The sequence below is a fragment of the Micromys minutus genome (genome assembly GCF_963924665.1).
Source record: "Micromys minutus genome assembly, chromosome: 1".
In the NCBI taxonomy this organism is placed as follows: domain Eukaryota; kingdom Metazoa; phylum Chordata; class Mammalia; order Rodentia; family Muridae; genus Micromys; species Micromys minutus.
In genome coordinates this window covers 248072448-248091569 of record NC_137969.1, presented here as the reverse complement: position 1 = coordinate 248091569, position 19122 = coordinate 248072448, and the positions used below count along the sequence as shown (strand labels likewise).

At 43.6% G+C, this 19122-nt stretch overlaps 1 protein-coding gene across 4 annotated transcripts in view; it reads right to left on the bottom strand.

Moving 5' to 3' along the window:
* The window catches only part of VRK1 (VRK serine/threonine kinase 1), a 69898-nt gene that overhangs the window by 15924 nt on the left and 34852 nt on the right, over positions 1-19122 (bottom strand). For all 4 annotated transcript variants that reach the window (XM_080941090.1, XM_080941089.1, XM_080941088.1 and 1 more), the window contains 7 exons: positions 14716-14771; positions 7629-7698; positions 6766-6853; positions 2874-2982; positions 2671-2763; positions 849-981; positions 108-228 (listed from right to left, as the gene is read on the bottom strand). In XM_080941090.1, the coding sequence (XP_080797216.1) occupies positions 108-228; positions 849-981; positions 2671-2763; positions 2874-2982; positions 6766-6853; positions 7629-7698; positions 14716-14771 (670 nt within the window). The remainder of the gene's footprint in view (positions 1-107; positions 229-848; positions 982-2670; positions 2764-2873; positions 2983-6765; positions 6854-7628; positions 7699-14715; positions 14772-19122) is intronic.

Sequence of the window (19122 nt, the reverse complement as noted above, 5' to 3'; positions counted from 1 at the left end):
GTAGGATTGGGGTACATAATTAAAATTCACAAAGAACCAAAATACTGCTTAAAAAAATATTTTGCCCCATCACCTCCCAATCAAAAGCAATGTAAGCTGTCCCTCACCTAATTTTGGAATCTCTAACGTAGTTAGGATCTTTCAAGTTATCCTCCCAAGGAAGACAGCCACTGAGCCACTGGATCATGCAATAACCAAGTATTTCCAAATCACCACGTCGTGATGGGGCTACAAACAGAACAGGAGATTAAGCTCAGTGAAACAACTTTCCAGAAAATTGTCAAGACAGAACAGTCCACTCAGGTCTAACTTGTGGCAGAAACATCTGCCTGCATATAATAAAAGCACTGAACAATGGGCTGTGTAAAACAAATCTGTATCTCTAACTAATAACTTACTTAAAATCCAAACTGATAACGATGAGCCTTAGGGTTTGAAAACGCTCCTACCGGTCTAGGAAGTAAAGTCTGAGACATCTCATGACCTGGGGCCACTCTTTGGGAGACGTGAAGACACTGACTAACACATTAGACACTGTCAGTATGTCCTCCACAGCAAAGGGCACGGAGACGGAGCTAAGACAACTTATAAGAACAAAAGCCACACAGAAACTGGACACTAGAAAACACAGCAGCACAGAGCTGAGCTGTGTGAATCCTAAGTGCAGTCCAGTACCCCTGAAGACCAGAGGCATTCACAAGGGTCCTCACTCAAGTACGAGAGCCAAACCTCGGCTCCTCAATAACGCTCTTCTGGTACTATCAGTCTGTGTTTACTTAGCATAAGTCTACAGAAATTCAGACAGAAACAACAGCACTGTGGAGGCACACAGGCCAATGTGCACGTACCCACGCCTTTGTGTGCGTCGATGCTGGTGAACTCCAGTGTGCCATCATGGCACCTTTTGGGATCTTCCTTGTACTCTTTATGAACTCCATCTGGGCAGTACCGATAAGCAAGTCCATAGTCAACCAAATACACCTATAAATTTCCAAGCACCAAATTAAAGATGAAAATTGATGCACATGAATTACTAGAAAGTACTGAAATAAAATACACTCCCTTGGAGGTAGATTCACCTACAAGGGCAAACAACAGCTCTCCAAAGAAGTCAAATCTAAGTTGAGCACTAAGCGAGTCCTGAGCCTCTCCCGTCTCTGCTTGCTGGGGATTACACCTGAAGCTTCACACACGCTAAGCAAGAGCTCTGCTGCTGAGCTGTACCTCAGTAGTTCTTACTGTCAAAATCTTATTTTGTCTGCAGTATTAGGGGTCTAACTCAGGACCTTCCTCTACCACTAAGCTATCCCCACCCTTTCGCCCAAGAATTTTTTACTTTTAATAAATGTTAAATGACCATAAAGCTACAGTGCTTGAATATTAGTTCACTGTGTATGCATTCTTAGGAAAGTATGTGCTAAAGTAATCAATCTTGTCTCCATGGGCAAGGCTTACAGGTGTGTAGTCTCTCTTACAGGGTCCAGAAGAAAACTATCATAAGATGTACATTTTTAAGACTCTTTCCACAAAGAACAGGGAATTAAATACTGTTAGCAAACACTACAACAGCTGTCTTGATTTTTGTAGAATAGTCAAATGCCAATTTACTTCATAAAATGATTCAAGGGCTGTAATAACGTTCAAAACTCTTAGATAAGGTCTTTACCTACATCTTGAACACTATCTATTAAAGTCTTCCAGATTAAAGCTAACTTAAGCAGAGTAATCCTGTGGGTATCACCTGTTTCTCTGACTAGCATACAACATTGGAACATGTGACTTCCATCTGACTGCCACACATCACACCCGATTCTGTCACAATGCATGCACACACGTGTTCAACAGGTCGGAGAGCTGCACTGGGCTGCTGTGTGGACAGAGCTGCTCACTTCAGTCAAGTGCAGACAACAGGAGCCAAGTTTTTAATAGTACTCTGCAAGCCCTTCCTACTCCAGCTAAACGGAGCTTTCCTGCTCAGCTTCTTGGCTGTGTTCAAGGAAACAGCTCAAATGAGATGGCTGGCACCTCCCCGGTGCTCCAGCACAGCCCCTTTCTCTTGGTGCGCTCCACAGATAGATCCCTTACACTCTCCATAGCTGGTAGAGCAAAAGCAAACACATTGAGGTAGAAAAGGAGGTGACCAAAAGAAGAAGGAAACGTTAGCAGAAGGTGGTTACAGAGCCAAGGGCAGAGAATATTGACAGATCACTACCCTGAGTCAAGCACTCAAAACTTCCTTCTTACACAAGATCAAGAGGCGACAGTAAGCAGCCTTTCTTGTCACTGCCAAAGACCAAATTCTCCAAGTAACAGACATTTATATTGGATGGATTTTCTGAACACAGGAAATAGTGAAGGTGACAAGGCAGACCGGCGGATCTAACTCACTGGCGCACTTTAGAGTTTAGGCTCCCACCCCAAACAGCTATTGGAAATGCACGCTTTATCAAGCACTTCTGAAGATTTCATAGCGCAAAACAGCCAACTTGATAAAGTGCCAGAAAACTGCAACAAAAATACAGAATGGCAACTGGATACAAGTGTCTGGAGAAACCTGTATTGTTAGTGTATCTACTTCAAAGCAGCAGAGCTTGTGGGGTTCAGCCCAGAGTACCCCACTTGCTCTCAAGCAGCACAATTTACGACAGTAAAGACTGAAGTTCTGAGGACCTGGTCAGGGTTCTTGTAACTCAGGAGAAGGTTGGAGGCTTTGATGTCCCCATGCACATACTCATGCTCATGGATGTACTCCAGGATATCCAGCTGCGGAGAACACACAGGGAGTTAGTGCAGTACCTAACACGGCCAGCAGAGGGCTGAGCTCCGGCGGAAACTAGCCCTTACAGTATTCACAAGGAACATAGCTCACATACAATTCTTAAGCTTAGCTGCAAGACAGTTTTCCGAGAAAACCTTTTGGCATTTGCTTCATATATTTTCTGAAGGTCACTCCCAAAGCGGTCCATTATCATAAACCTGTAACTGAAGACAAACAAGAAAAGTCAGTGAGGGAAATAACTAGGAGCATGTACTTGCAATGAATATTCCCTCTTCAGATTAAGTCAAGATAATGCTTAATAATGCAGTATTATAGATTATAAAACAAGGAAGAAAGGGGCGCAAACACACACCATGAGGAATCTCTCTCAACTACATAGAAATCTCAAGAATCCAGAATGTTGCGTCATCCTGCCCTGGACTCAGATAGTTTTACAGGAGACAACATTCACTTAAGACAGTGCCCACCCAGAACCCAACACTCATCTACGTTGGAACACATCCAGCTGGCTTCTCACAGTTAACTGCTGGTTTTAGACAAGAGCATCTTCTTGTGACTGTGCCTCCATTATTAAGACACATTTCAACAATTAATGTTCTGTTAAATCTAGGCTGTCAAAAGATAGCTTAAAAACTACATTCAGTAAAACTGTCCAAATGGTATTAAGCAATTACATATTAAACACTCAATGGTCAATTCTGCAAAAGGAATACCCTACAAAAATAAAATTTTTTTAATCTGCCATCACCCTACCATGTCACCTGGACCAGGTGACATTATTTTCTGAGGCCATACTTTTTGGAGAAGTGAACTGAGGAGGCCGGTTCTCATCCTAGGAATTCGAAGTCTAGGAGTGCACAGAGACTACCAGATACCTGTGAGGACACTGCTCAGCTCCTCTGGGCATCACCTATACCGCCAATAGTTGTCCAAATCCTAACCAGTCTGTGTAAATCATTGAAACACACAACAAGACAAAGCCTCCCATGGGATGCTCCTGCCACAGCAGAAAGACTCGTGACGACAGACTAGAGTGAGCTTCCAAGGAAGCGGCAGCCAGCTAAAATGAAAAGATAGTGTGGTAATAGAAAACATGGGGTCCTATTAATTTCTGAATCAGAAGAGAACTAGAAATTCTGTCTATGTATCTTTTAACAAATAAGTTGGAAATGTTTTAGCAGGTGAAGTTTATGTCAAAGTCATACTACCAAGTAAAAGCTAATTATACTCATTTGTGTTGAGATTCATGCTGCCCTGACTTGTATAGCCAGGTGTCTTCCCAACACTGGTTAAAGCAAGTTGTGCAAGGCTGAGAGAGAAGAGCAGGATGCACACATTTGCCTTTACGGACAAGTTGACCTGTGCCAATAGTCTGTGTCTCAGGGTTACTACTGCTGCAATGAAGCACCATGACCAAAACTCAAGCTGTGGAAGTAAGGGTTTATTCGACTTACACTTCTATATACTGTTCATCACTGAGGAAGTCAGGACAGCAACTCACACAGGACAGGAACCTGGGGGCAGGAGCTGAGACAGGCCATGGAGGGATGCTGCTTACTGGCTTGCTCTCATGGCTTCTTACTCAGACTGCTGCCTTACAGAACTCAGAACCAGTAACCCCGAGGTGGCATCACCCACAGTGGACTGGGCTCTCCCACATTATTCACTAAGAAAGTGCCTTATGGCCAGATCTTTTAGAGGTGTTCTCTCAGCCGAGGTCCCCTCATTTCAGATAACTCTGGCGTGTGTCACGCTGACAAAAAAACTAGCGAGCACAGTCTGGAAGAGGATAAACACACTGTTTGCTTCAACACAGGAGCTACTACTAACACAGATTACACAGATTTTTGTTTTTATGCACAGATCACCCTGACACTAACTCTAAATGGCCCCTAAAATTTCCTCACCATTTCTAAATAATAAACAATTTACATGCACAAACTGTTAGCACATGTTCCTGAGAAAGCTCGGGGCTAAGTAGTGAGTGAAAGCTACTTCTGAAAGTGTCTATCAGGCAAGAACTTCGATGCTTGCTTTCTAGGCACTTAGTTAAAAGCTTCAAGTAATAGGAAAATATCAATCAGTTCAAACAATTCCAAATGGAAACAGTGAGTAGTTTCATGGTTCTTATACTGCTCTAAACGTCCTATCCCTCCCGCCACTCAAACACAAGTTAAGGAAACTAAGGGCATTAGCAGAAGAAGCTCGGAGAAGGATCCTCTTTCTATGACTGTTTTTAGTGCTTCATCCTAACAGTCAACACTTCATCCACGACCAGTCTGAGTCCCGAGCTCCACTGAGGAAGGACTGGCCATCACTGGCCATCACCGAGACACAGCTGCACACTTGCTCAGCTCAGCTGCCCACTCTTACTATGCTAAAGCTCTGCCAGCAGCCCCTCTGAAGACAGCTATCCTTCTGCCCACTGCCTCTCTGGTCTCCTCACCTCACAGCACACTGCTCCAGGAAAACCACCTGTAACAAATGGCGTAGAATTCCAGGGAACCCCAGTCCCTGAAAGATGATTGGTTGTCCAATTAATAAAACTGGCAGACCTACACAATGGCTACCTGTCATGGTTTGTATATGCTTGGCCCAGAGAGTGGCACTATTAGACAGTGTGGCCTTGTTCAAGGAAGTGTGTCACTGTAGGGTTTCCAGCTTTGAGACCCTGCCCCTAGCTGCCTGAGAGTCTTCAATCTTCTGTTTGTCTTTGGTACAAGATGTGAACTCTCATCTCCTTCTGCACTGTACCTGCCTGGATGCTGCCATGCTCCCACCATGATGATCATGGACTGAACCTCGGAACCTGTGAGCCAGTCCCAATTAAATGTTGTCCTTATAAGAGTTGTCTTGGTCATGGTGTCTCTTAAACCCTAAGACACTGCCCCATTCTCAAGTCTTTGCTAACCCAGCACCAATCTGGCTTGAGCATTCCAATGGTATGGTCTTCCATTACCATTCAGTGTCTTTCACCAAGACTCTAGTGTGACCACTTGGATCTTGCCTGTAGCAAGTTTAAACGTAAGACCATAAAACTGTGACCATAAAAATGTATGAGGAAGTCACATAGGTTCCTTGGTGTAAAAGGAAACCTCACAAGACAATGGCACCAATTTCTGACGTTGTACAAGACAGGCAGAGATACACCCAGTCATACTCGTGAGGAGCAGGCGGAGGACTGAAAGGTCTGTGCCAGTCCAGGCTCTACAGTACCTTGATGCTAGGTTTGGAAAGCAAGACCCTAGATCAAAAATATAACAAAAAACAAACAAACAAACAAACAAACAAACAACAAAAACCAACAACAAAAGCCATAGTATCCAGCCTTTGATGACTGCTTAAGACAGGGAAATGACAGCCTTCTGTGACCCACTACAAACGCTATTCTAACTAGCAGACTAGCCTCCAGTTTCTAACGCAGCCTGGCCTTCAGTCTCCTACAAGCTTTGCTCCATGAAGTTTGCATCCACTCAGATACTTCACAGAGCAGGTTGCACAGAAGTATTCAGGGTTTTCCTAACTCTAACCCTAAGACATCAAAGAGGAAAAGTTACTAAGTAAGCATCTAGCTCTTCTCTCATGGTTCAAATTCTATCGCTACATGATTCCCACCTCTAACTACCAGACGAAAGCCCTCATAAAGAACAAGACCCTAGTTTCTTTCTATGGAAGATTAGGCATTCAATAGGAGACATAAATCGGAATCCAGAGGGCTCTTGCATAGAGAACAGGAGAGGCAGAGGGTACTCTGCTCCTGTCCATGGAGTTCTAGTCACCTGGTGCTGCTCCACAGAAGTCCACAGGTTAGACTGGCACCCCCATTTGACAGGCCCCCCACACTGTGGTGTACAGAGAAAAGCAGAGTTACAGTCTTACCCTTCCCCTCTGCTGCCCTGCAGTCCAGAAGCACACCTACAGATATTGTGGGTGTTCCTCCTTACTAAACCAACTCAACAGGAAATGCTCAAAATGGAGATTTTTACCTTTTTCCATTTTTATCATGTAGACCAGATCCCCAATACTTAGGAACACCAAGGTACTTCAATTTATGTGTACGGATCCATTTCTGAACTAGAAGTTAAGAGAGAGGCCTGTGATTTCAACTGCTGTATGTAGGTCATTTCAGAACAAGTTACTAAGAGCAGAACTTAACGCATATGTGCAACACAACCACCTCTACTCATAAAATAGGATAAAGGATACAGGATATCCCACACAAAGTATAATTTACAAGTTTACCAATCTGCAAAAATATACCCTGCTGTTACCTATCTTGAAACTGTCCGTCTACGAAACCATTTTTAAAAGCGCAAAGCAATAGCATTGCCTCTCAGTCAGCTCCTAATCATGGAGCATGCTTGCTTCCACAAGAATGACTTTTACCCAAAACTCTAGAAGTGTGAGGCTGTCTCCTTCAGTGTTTACATCTCTCTCCCCTTGCAAGGCTAGGAGCCGAGGCGGAGGTTCGGCTCCCGCTCCTTACTATGAGGAGTTGGGTCTCAGATGAACATAGGTGAGAGCAGCAGCCTAGGGCCAGCCCCAGAATCTATGCCTCAGAATCTATCAAAATGCTCAAAAGTCAGAGGCCTCACACTCACACTTGTGAACTAGGCCAAAGAGCATTGATTATTTCACATGCCAACAGGCCACAGAGCAAATACATCAATATATCAGAATGACACGTGCAAATACCATTGGAATGGTGTTTTGTATAAAGCAAATGAAAACAGACATAGGATGTGACACTTTAACCTCAGCTCTGTGAAATAAAGCCAGGAAAACCCGCTTATTTTAAAACACTCAAACCTTTAACAAAACAATTTTAAATGTGTTTATTGTTTCTTACTTTGCTCTGGTTTAGCAGCCCTCTGGTAGAACTTTAATTCAGTGAAAAGAGGTCCATTGTCACTGGGTTCCTTAGAATACAAGAGTTAATTAAAATTATTGAATTATTTACTCTAAGCTTTCAAAATGGCATAAATCTAATTTATTACATACACAATATAACTTTGTTACTTAAATTTATAAACTATTAAAAGATTAAGTTCAACTCCTTAGAAATACTTTACATGTTCTCACAATAATTTTTCTTTCTCTTAAGTTCAACTATCATAATTGATACCCTATAGAAAATCAGAAATACAGTTCAGTCTTTGCAGAAGTTTAAGGCAAATGTTTAAACTACTTTTCATCTTTATTTAGCAAGGCCAGTGACCATGCTAAGTGTATCACCACCAAGAGGCTACAAGGCACTTCAGAAATTCCATAAAATTCCAGCACCTGACTTAGCCATTTAATGGTAGAAACCCATCCCTCTCCCTTGCCCTACCATGGCTCTACCTAGTTCTTGGAAGCAGATGGCCATCTGCATTGCAGAACAAGACTGACCACAGTATGCCTTCTCCTTCTGACACTGAGTCCTCTTTCTCAGGCCAACAACCTTATGGCTTTTTTTTTTTTAAGTCAAAAAGAAACTGGAGCTAAATAACTGTTTTCCCCAACTTGACTAGACAATCCCTATTTCCCATTTCAAGGGATATTAACCATTTGAATTATTTGTAAAGAAGCAAACATTTACAAAAAAGATATTTTACACAAGAGATAACAGCCCTTAATGACTTTTGTGTTGTTTAACAAATATGGGGAAAAAACTCATATATCATCATTTTGTTGTCTTTTTAAATAGTGAATTTTGTGTGACTGATTGATATAAAAATAGTATTTACTTAATGTTTGATATTTTATACTGGTTTAAAAGCAGTGATAACCTCAAACACGAAAGCAAACATTTCAAAACTAATCTGAGCAAAATATTTGGGACAGAAGACCTGCATTGGCTGTAGTTAAGGTTCCAATTTCATCAGAACTGGCAAAGACCTGAACTATGGCGTGACAGTGTGTGTTCTCCACTTGAGAGACGTCTGCTCCAAATGCTGAAAATAACTTCTATCCACTTCTTCATTGAGGAAATCTCAACTGCTACACAAGTTCATTTTGGCCCTGAAGTGTCAATTAAAACCTTATCACAAAGACAGTTCCGTCAGCTTAGGTGTCTAGGAATTCAAATAGCATGCATCTCCAGATAACAAGCTTACAGGACTCTGCTCATCTGCAATCAAGCCGTACCTAGCCACAAGAAAACACTTAAGCCACAAATGGCCAACACTCAGATCAGAAAGAACCTGATCAGTTTGCCATACGTGTACAGCTCGGTCTCAAAAGAGTGGTGCTCAAGGGCTCAGCATGTCACCGAGCCCCACAGAATCACATCCGTACACACAGATGGGAATGCTGAGCCCCAGATCAATGTGCCACGCAAGAAACGCTGTCCCATCTGGGGCTCCTTTCCTAGCAGCAACAGATGCTAGAATGTAAGCAAATGCTTCAAGCCCATGACCAACCAAGTCACAGAATTAGTGTAAAAAAGAAGAAAGTGAAATTAAAAGGAACCTTGCACCTTGGTTAGCTTTCAGAATGACTCATTAATAAAACTCCAGCTCAAAAGCTGCTCTCCCAAGACTACTCCTGGCTTAGTACCAACAGTATAAGATTTTTGATTTATTCAGTTTCAGCCTACATCATATCAACTTTAATTTTCAAGTTCCCTTCAAGCAATAATTTATTAAACTTAAAATGTGAATCAACCATATAAATCAGGACACTCTAATGAAGGCTACTGAGCACTTTCAGACATTTTTCTGTCCAATAGGCTTCCATTATGACAGAGTAAAGGAGCTACTTCTTGGCGCTGTGCTCCAGCTGAAGCAAGCTATCTATGGAGAAAATACCTTAACTCGGAACTAAAATTGTATTAACATATTTCAAATCTAAAATACTTTGCCAACTCTATAATAGCCAAGATTTAGAAAAGAAATTGGGACTGACATTTTAACTAGAATATCACTAAACGTTTCCTTAAGACTTCTAAGTGTCAAAATGACGATGACAACAGGAAAAAAAATTAAAATGTGATATATTTCAATGGCACCATCCAAAAGCAACTGGCTGCCATTTAAAAATGAAGCTGTATAAAGTTTTTCCTTCTTACAAAAAAAAAAAAAGAAAGAAAGAAAAAGAAAATTAAGATAATCTGAATTGAAAATTAGAAACACTCATCACAACATCAGGCAAAGTCCTTCCCAGGAGGCTGTGAAATACAGACCCCATCAGCTGTTCCCCAGGAAAAGGGCCATCAAACACCAGCCCTTAGGTGCCATCAACTGGAAAACTATCTTCAGGCTTCCAATGCTACTCCCAGGAAGGTGAGAAGGACTCAGAGAACTAATTTCTCACTGACTCTTAGGTTTGATGGGGAGTCAGAAAAGTCTCTACTTGTATTGACCAAATTATTTATTTACTATTTCTTCCTGGCCTGTGTGTCTGTGCATGTGTGTGTGTGTGTGTGTGTGTGTGTGTGTGCGCGCGCATGCATATGTGTCTCTCTGTGAGTGTCTGTATGCGTGTGCTCCCATGCACGGCGTCTGAAAGCAGACGTAAGCTAGGGTCCTAGTGACACAGCAGTGCTGTCCCACAACTACGTTCATCAGTCAAGGATGAAGGCCTGGGCAGAACGGAGATCACTCCTGGGTGGGAAGGAGTGTGTAGGAGATGCTGAGACATTTAATTTGTATGTGTATGTTATGTTCATGCCACTTCCAAATGCACGAGCCATGTGTTTGCACGCTATGTAGAGCATGTCAGAAGTAACTGAGCTTTTCAGGTAGAGTCCGAGTGCAACCATTGGAAAGGACCTGAGAATGAAGCTACAGGTCTGCAGAGACGTGACTCACCTGCTTCTCAATCTGGATACACAGGAGTACCTGGCAGACTCATGAAAGCCACCCATGGCCAGGCCCTATGCAGTCTCAGGACAACAAACAAGGACCGGAAGCGCTGCCTGAGGTGTGATTATGGAACTTTACAGCAGCAACCAACTTAGCTGTGCTCCTCAAGTTCATTCTCACAACGCGTGAATGGCATGTGTATTTCTTCACAGCGCCACCTTAGAAAGGACTTTCAAATACTAAGTAAGCTTCGCATCTCGCTTCACGGTCTCTGGAGACACGAACCTTGGCTAGAGCTGCAGCAGCCACAGACCTGTCTAGCAGCCGGGAGTCTTTGCATTCATCTCCAGCATCACACGCATGCACACATATGCTCCTGCACACGCATGCGCACACACACACACATACACAGGCACATTTAACAATCTTCATGTGTATGTCTTAATGCAACGGTTCTGTTTTGAATTTGGAAAAGGTACAATAACCATTCTACGTGTTTGTGTTTGATGCCTCCTTCACCTTGAAAGAGCACGAAGAGGTCAGAAGGGAAATGACAACGTGGCCTATTTCTAATAGAGAAAAGTAAACGGCATCAAAAGAATAAAAGTGAATGAACAGAAAAGCAGAAAGAGGGAGAAGAAAATCATTATCTAAAAAGTATAACAAACAAAGTAAGCATGAAAGAATAACATAAGGACAAAAGGACCCAAAGACTTCAGTCACCAAGGGAGCAGCAGCAGCTCTGGCTGGGGTCCCTTTGAGGCCTGGGCACCTATTCTTCCAGGACCACAAACACAGAGAGTGACTGAAATATGAATCACGGGAGAGCAAGCACTCACCACCCTCCACAAAGAGAAGGACAAAGTCAATGGCAGACAGAGAGTACTAGACTAAGTCTGAACACAGACATCCTTCAAACCCAGGAATTCAATGTGCTCTGATAAAGTAACTGCAAACACCTACCCGACTCATTTCCCTAAGCTCGGTACGTGAAAGGGCGAAAGTGAATGCTTACAATGAGGCTCACAATTCTGAGACAAAGCATCAGTGACACGGAACAGAACAGACATGGTTTAGTGATTTCCCTCCAAGGCAGGGAAACAAGTACACCAGTTATGCCGGGCAGGGCACAGGGGTCCGAGGGCCTAGACTGGTTTGACCCACATGGTCATGAGTCAGGGGAGGCTTGCTTCTCACTGGAGTCCTTTGAGGATACTAAGGAACTGATGTCCACCCCCAGGTATCCTGTTTTCAAGTGCATAGAAAAAGGCATAGGAATCTCCCCACAATCTCTAGTTCCCAGCTAGAAAGATGGCTCAGTGGTTAAGAGCTAACTGCGCTTCCAGAGGTCCTAAGTTCAATTTCTAAGAACCACATGGTGGCTCACAACCATCTGTAATATGATCCAATGCCCTCTTCTGGTGTGTCTGACAGCAAGAGTGTACTCACATATGTAAAATAAATAAATCCTTTAAAAAAGAACAAAAAGAACTGTAGTTTCTCTGAACTGGTAGCAACCCCATCCCTGTGGTTTAGAAGGAATGTCAGAACACATGAGAAAGCTCCACACCAGAAGAACAAGAAACAAGGGAGCACAGGCACCGAGAAGGAAAGGCAGACGCTGACTAAGGTTTCCCACTGCAGACAGAAGCCCTAGTCTCACAAACTCCGCTGCAGCTCGAACCCTGCCTGCTGCACTCTGGAAGCTAAGATGGGAAGTGTTCACCCAGAGTTCTTCAGGTCCAGGGGAACCAAAGGGCTAGTGCGGCTGACAGCAAATCAAGTCAGACTGGAAGAGTCTAACACAGAAATACCTCTCGAAAAATTAAAGACTATGATGCTTTATGAATAAAAATACAAAAGTCACTGCAAAATATGAGCAAAGCAGCTCCAGAATGGCGTAAGAAGCCTACCTCAGCTTGCCTAAGTACAGTGTGCACTACAGGCTCAGTTCAGGACCAGAAGCCATATTAACTGAATAAACGGCAAAAAAAAAAGAAAAAAAGCTTATGAGTCAGCCCAAAAGATATATTAAACCAGTTAAAGATGAGCAGGTAAACTATAAGCTAGGAGGAAATAGTTACAACACGTATCTGAAAATAAGAGCTATCTAGAATAACTCTTCCTACTCAATTATAAAAAGCTACACAATCTAGTTATTAAAAATAACCTTCTTAAGTAGAAAAGAATCAAGAGACAGAAGAAGCGCTTATCACACAAAACCACACAAATGGCAGACACGCAAAAGGAAAAAGGGCTCAAGAGTGTTCATGCGGTAAATACAAACCAACAGCAGCCAGACACCACCACCTGCCTCTGTAGGGCCGGGAAGTGTGCACGCCCACTTCAAGCAAGCTCTGCATCAGGCAGAGCTGTCAGCCAACCACTGGCAGCACAAAGACCAGCATAGCCACTGTGAAAATATGTCTAGAACTTTTTTTAAAAGTTGAATGTGTATTCTTTCTATTGATAAGTAACTCAGCTTCCAAGAGATACAGAAACCCATCCCATAAGAACATCACTACAAGAGGCTATGTGGAAGGTTTGCTCCAAGTTGCCCAAACTGGCAGCAGCCCAGATTCCTATCAACACATCAGTTAAAGGCAATCAAAGAGCCAGGCAGATGGAACACACCTTTAATCCCAGCACTCAGGAGGCAGAGGCAGGAGGATCCCTGTGAGTTTGAGGCTGGCCTAGTCTACATAATGAGTTCCAGGACAGCCAGGGAGAAACAGAGATCCTGTCTAGAAAAACACAAGGGGAAAAAAAAAAAAAAAAAACAGAGTAAATGACTGATATCCTAAGGACACAGGTGACTCCTGTAAAATACCATACTAAACACACAGCATGTATCTGATAGTACCATAGATAATGCTCTAGACAGAGGAAATACCTAAGAAGGGTTGGGGCAGGGCTCAAACACAGGACACAAGAGCTCACTAGAGACTGCAGAATGTTCCACAGAGGGCATGAGTAAAGCACAAACACATGCCTGTGGCAAGTGCTCAAATACTAATTTATTAGCTATATAGTTTGCTGAGAAATTATACCTCTTAGTAAATATCTTTAAAATGTTCACTAAAGCAAAGGCTAGCAAGGGCTCAGTGGTTAGAGCACTGGCTGCTCTTCCAGAGGACCTGGATGGCTTCCCAGCACCACATGGCAGCTCACAACCATCTAACTCCGGCTTCAGGGGACCCAATGCCCTCTTCAGCCTCACTGGCACCATGCATGCACATGATGCACAGACACAGATGCAGGCAAAACACACAGAATGAACAACTTAGGAAAAAACTTATAAAAAATCTGGTCTAAGATACCTGGTTCCTAGGGATGGGGTATACTTCTATTTGAATACAATAAAGTGGACAAGGAGTTCTGAGGCACTCCTGACGCCCAGCTTGTATAACCTTTAAGCAGAAGAAAGGGCATAGGGCGCTCAACTCTCCAATGATGGCTCTGCTGGCTCTTCTGTTTAACAAGGTCCTCCTGGATCAGAAACGGGGCGGGCAGAGCTATAAACAATGTTCATCAAAACGATGAGTGATTGATGAGAAACACAATCAGTGACCAACAGGAAAACACCTCTTCGTTCTCCGGTTTGTAAGTGGCCTAACTACTAAGTGTCCGACGGGCTGCTTGCTGCCAAACTGAGTATCCAAAACCACAGCGTGAGTACTGCAAAAGAAAACTCCACCACTGCAGGGGGATCACAGCATCTTAAAATCAACAGGGAAGGGGGTAAAACTGACAGCAGACAAAGAAAACAAACAAACAAATGTCCTGTCCAGAACAAAATAAAGTCAGCTTAGCATGATGTTACAGGATGTAAATACAAAATACAGCCTCCTGAGGCAAACAACTCGGATAGCCCCACCCCTACAGACCCCTGTGGTCTCTCAGACACCCTCAAAACACACTGGGCCCCTCTAGTTCAGGGGAGCTGAAGACTCTGAATTCAAGTTACTTAAAACTGTAAAGCTACTATGTGTCTCATTAAATATTTATGAAAGATTACTAACAATGCAATACCTTATGTCAACTAAGTTAACTAGTATCATTAACTAAGTCTAGTCATCAAAAAAGATGCATAACAAAATAAATATCAATTACATTGAGAAAGAAAAAAAAAGAGCAATATTTTCTTACCACTTTCACAACACAGGGCGCATCACTGCCGACCGGTTTGGAAGAATTTGTGTCCGCTGTTTAAAGAGTGAGACATTTACATCAGAAGACGGAGTGCTGTCAGACAGGACAGGACAGACACCTAGGTCTACAGCCCTGAGACCTCTGAGGTATGAATCCCAGATTCCAAATGCCATCGCAGAGCATCATTATAACACTGCACCTAGTCTAAGACTTTTTTCAAATGTAGAGTGTATCTAGCAATTTTAGGTTCCTTCAGTTGAGTCAGACGTTACAGGAAGCTGTTACACAAAGTTAAGACTATCTCTTTCAGAAGCCCTCTGGTGTTTGGGATGCTGATACACTGTGACTCCTGGAAGATGGCACTGGTGGAATCCCCACTTCTAACCAGCTGTAAACCCCTGTTGGGAAGACCATCTGGAAGCAGAGGGGCGGACTCGTCACTCGTTAATACACAGCTACACTTGAGCCACTGCCATGCAGAACAGGAAGCTCATCAATAAGTGTCTTCATGTCATTTTTCTAAGAAATGAGAATTTGCAAGTAGACAGGAATAAAAAAAAAAATCTTTCCACTTCTGGCTATCATTTGAGCAGTAGATGCAGACATCTAGTAAAATATATAAGCATGGCTTTCGGCAGCAGCCATCTTCCAGTTAACTCGCCAACATGACAAACACAGAGGGAGAGAGGAGAGGCACTCGCTATATGTTCTCTAGGCCTTTTAGGAAACGTGGAGTTGTTCCTTTGGCTACATACATGCGAATCTACAAGAATGTGATATTGTAGACATCAAGGGAACGGGCACTGTTCAGAAAGGAATGCCCCAGAAGTGTTACCACGGAAAAACCGGAAGAGTCTACAATGTCACCCAGCATGCTGTGGGCATCACTGCAAACATGCAAAAGGGCAAGATTCTGGCCAAGAGAATTCAGTGTGCGATTGAGCACATCAAGCACTCGAAGAGCAGAGACAGTTTCCTGAGGCAGGTGAAGGAGAACGATCAGAAGAAAAGGAAGCCGAAGAAAAGGGCACCTGGTTCAGCTGAAGCGCCAGCCTGTGCCACCCAGAGAAGCACACATTGTGAGGACTAAGGGAAAAGAGCCTGAGCTGCTGGAGCCCGTTCCCTGTGAATTCATGGCCTGATGTACAAAGAGAAAAAAAGAACCCGGACTGAAAATAATATATACATAGTATAGCGTACTAGATAAAAGCCTCACTATGGTGTGATAGAAAACAGGGGGATTTAAACAGTGAGGGAGGTAGGCAGTGCTGCAATGATCTAAAGGAGCCTGGGGTGTCAAAACTATGGAGCAGTTTAGGCCATGGGAGTTCACAGGAACAGCATTCCACATAGACCAGCCCCCAATATGGGAGTGTTATATGAACTGCAAAGCCCGGAGACCAAGGCACACAGAGCAAATGGGATGCAGACAGTGCAGAGACCCGTTAGAAAAGGAGCAGAGAATGAACAAGACGGGCTTAACAGACAGGAAGGCTGGGGCTGCTGCTGCGACTGAGACATGGGGAGAGCCTCCAAGGTTTTGCCAGAAGAACTAGCATGGTCCAACTTTGATTGGTCTGCTTAGGAGGGTTGTGAACCAGCCAAGAGCAGAAGCAGGCAGCGCAGTAGGCAGAGTGTGGCCTGACAGCTGCATAGGCCCAAGGTAGTGGTAGCAGACTGTGGTCATAGACTCTAAGGGCAGCTAACAGGACCTTGATGGGCTAGCTGCAGACACTAAGGTGCTTCTAGGGTTTGGGCAGAAAACTGCACAAAAGCTACAAAGGAGAGATGCTTTGGGGTATTTTGCTAAACATCCAAGTTCAGATGTTATTACGGTTTTAATCTAAAATGTTCCCCAGATTTGTGATTTGAACACCTACTCTCATCTGGTGGTACTGTTTTGGGAGGCTGTGGACCTTGAACAAGTGGAGTCTAACTCAAGAAATTATTGGCTGAGGGTCTCTGACAGCTAGTCACAGCCCACCCTAGTTCTGACCTACACTCTGCATCCTGGTCTTACACTACGGACGGCCACACTGCATCCCTGTCACCACCTTGCTCCCCCATGTATGAGTGCAACTGTAGACTCAATGTCTAACTGTGAGCCAAAGTAAGTCCTCCCCTTAGGGTGGTTCTGCCATCGCAACACAAGGTGCTGATGCAGATCTAAGCCCATATCAGATACAAGTCTCAAGTTTGTGATTAGCAGAGAAATGCCAGCTATCAGGGTGAGGCTCCAGTTTAAAGGGATAGCACATGCGTGCTCCATGAAGGAGAGATCTAGGTTCAGTCCCCAGCACAGTTTAAATGGAAAAACCATTTATTTAGAGCCTCCCACTGAAAGAAATCTCCTTGGGAATGAACAAAGAGAAAAGTGCTAGGACTGATGCCAAAGGCACTGTCACCTTACAACAGAGGACAGGCCACAGGAGCCAAGGAAGAAAACCATACAAGAGCTGCAGCCAACGCACCTCAGACACAGGAGAAGCACCAGCTTCTAGAAACACTTACCAGCTCCCTGGGAACCCCTAGTGAGCAGCATTTAGGTACTGAATTAGTAATAAGGCAGTCTCGGAATCTTTAACAAATCATGAAAATGAAGATAGCGTCCCATTAATACTGCACCTCAAATGAGAAGAGGATAAAGAAACACAATGATTTATGCACAACACATGCACACACTACACCTTGTCAACAAGTACCTGCTTCTCCTAGAACTGAGAAAAGTACTGGAGTGTGGAAAGCATCATGAAATGTCAGGGATGACGGGGAATAAGCATGTGCATGCCCTGCCCTAACCTCAGTTTTAGCAAAGCAGCACTGTGCAAAATCAAATGAAGAGAGATCATCCATGTTCAGACAAGCACATTGGATCTCACACAGGGCAGCAGCAGTTACCAGTGCACACAGCAATGAAGGCACAATCTTCAAGCAAATCCTCCTCTCCAGACAGAAGACAAAGTCCTAACTCACAGGTTGTTCACTAGGTACTAAAAATTCTTATTAATCAACAGCACCTGCTAATGACAGAAATTAAATATCCAACACACACGCAAAGAAAGTTCCAGGTTTGCAAAGGGACACAAAAGCAAGGATACTGACAAAAGGAGCACATGGGAACACAGTGACCCTGAAAAGAATACCACCTGGGGGCATGGGAGCCCTGAAAAGAAGACCACATGGGAGCACGTGGCTGAAGCACATTTTGAGGACATTAAAAGGGTTAACAATAAGTTCCTGTTAATGAACTCCTATTTCCTGCAGCAAACACAGCACCTCCCTAAATCACAAGCTTAAAATATGTACCTGGCTGATGTAACTAACAAAATGGTATGGATGGAGACAAAGTGCCCCCATATAAGGCTGCAGCATACGCAGCCAATGGCACTATTAGAGATAGTTCTAGAAACTTGAGGAGGTAGGACATAGCTGGAGAAGATCACTGGGTGGTGAAAGCTATCACAGGCATCTTGCCCTGGGGCCTCCCTCTGCTTCCTGTGCACCAGAGGTGAAACTCTCCCGTCTCATGCCCTCTGCCTAAACACATGGGAGCCAAACAGCAGGGACTGACCCTCTGAAATCAGGAACCACAATGACCATGTGGTTCAATCTCAACACCCCACCTGGGGTATTTATCGTAACCATGTGAACATTTCGTGAACAGCTACTTTTCCGTAGTTTATGAAGACTTTCACCTTACATAAATACAGCCTATGTCACTAGAATGGCTCTATGTCCAAACAAAACCAGACAAGTAGCATGTCCGTCTCCAAAGGCCAGTACAGTCTCCATCAGGAGGCTTGTGCCCAGGACATGGTGAGACGCACTGTGTGTCAGCTGTGTTTCACAGACACAAGTGCAGAGCCTTCTATCATGGCTCTCAAATCCCAGAATGCCCCCCCCCCCCCACCGTTTGGAGAGCTTGTTCAAACCACTGGAGGCCTTCCCCATGGTCTCTGGATCACAGGTAGGGTGGAACACAAGAATAGCAATTCTGACAAGTTTCTAGATGCTGTGAACCTTCACTGTAATATTAGCATTCCACGTCAGATGCTGCTTAAAAGTTGTTATTTTATAGCAATTACTTGAAAGAAAAAAAGTTAAGTAGTTTCATATTATAAATGTTTGCAACTGTGGAGTTTTTTTTTTAATGTCTACACATTTCATTCTATGTAAACTACTATTAAATATAACATTTGAAACTTTCAGGGTTAGAGCAATGGCTAAATGGTTAGGGCATTGGCTGCTTTTCCAGGACCGGGACTGGATCCCTACGATCCACGCGGTGGTTCACAACCATAACTCCAGTCTCAGGGGATCCAACTCATTCTTCTGACCGGTACCAAAAATATAACTTCTTAAAGCTGTGCCAGGCAGAGTGGCATATTCAGCACTTGGGCTAAT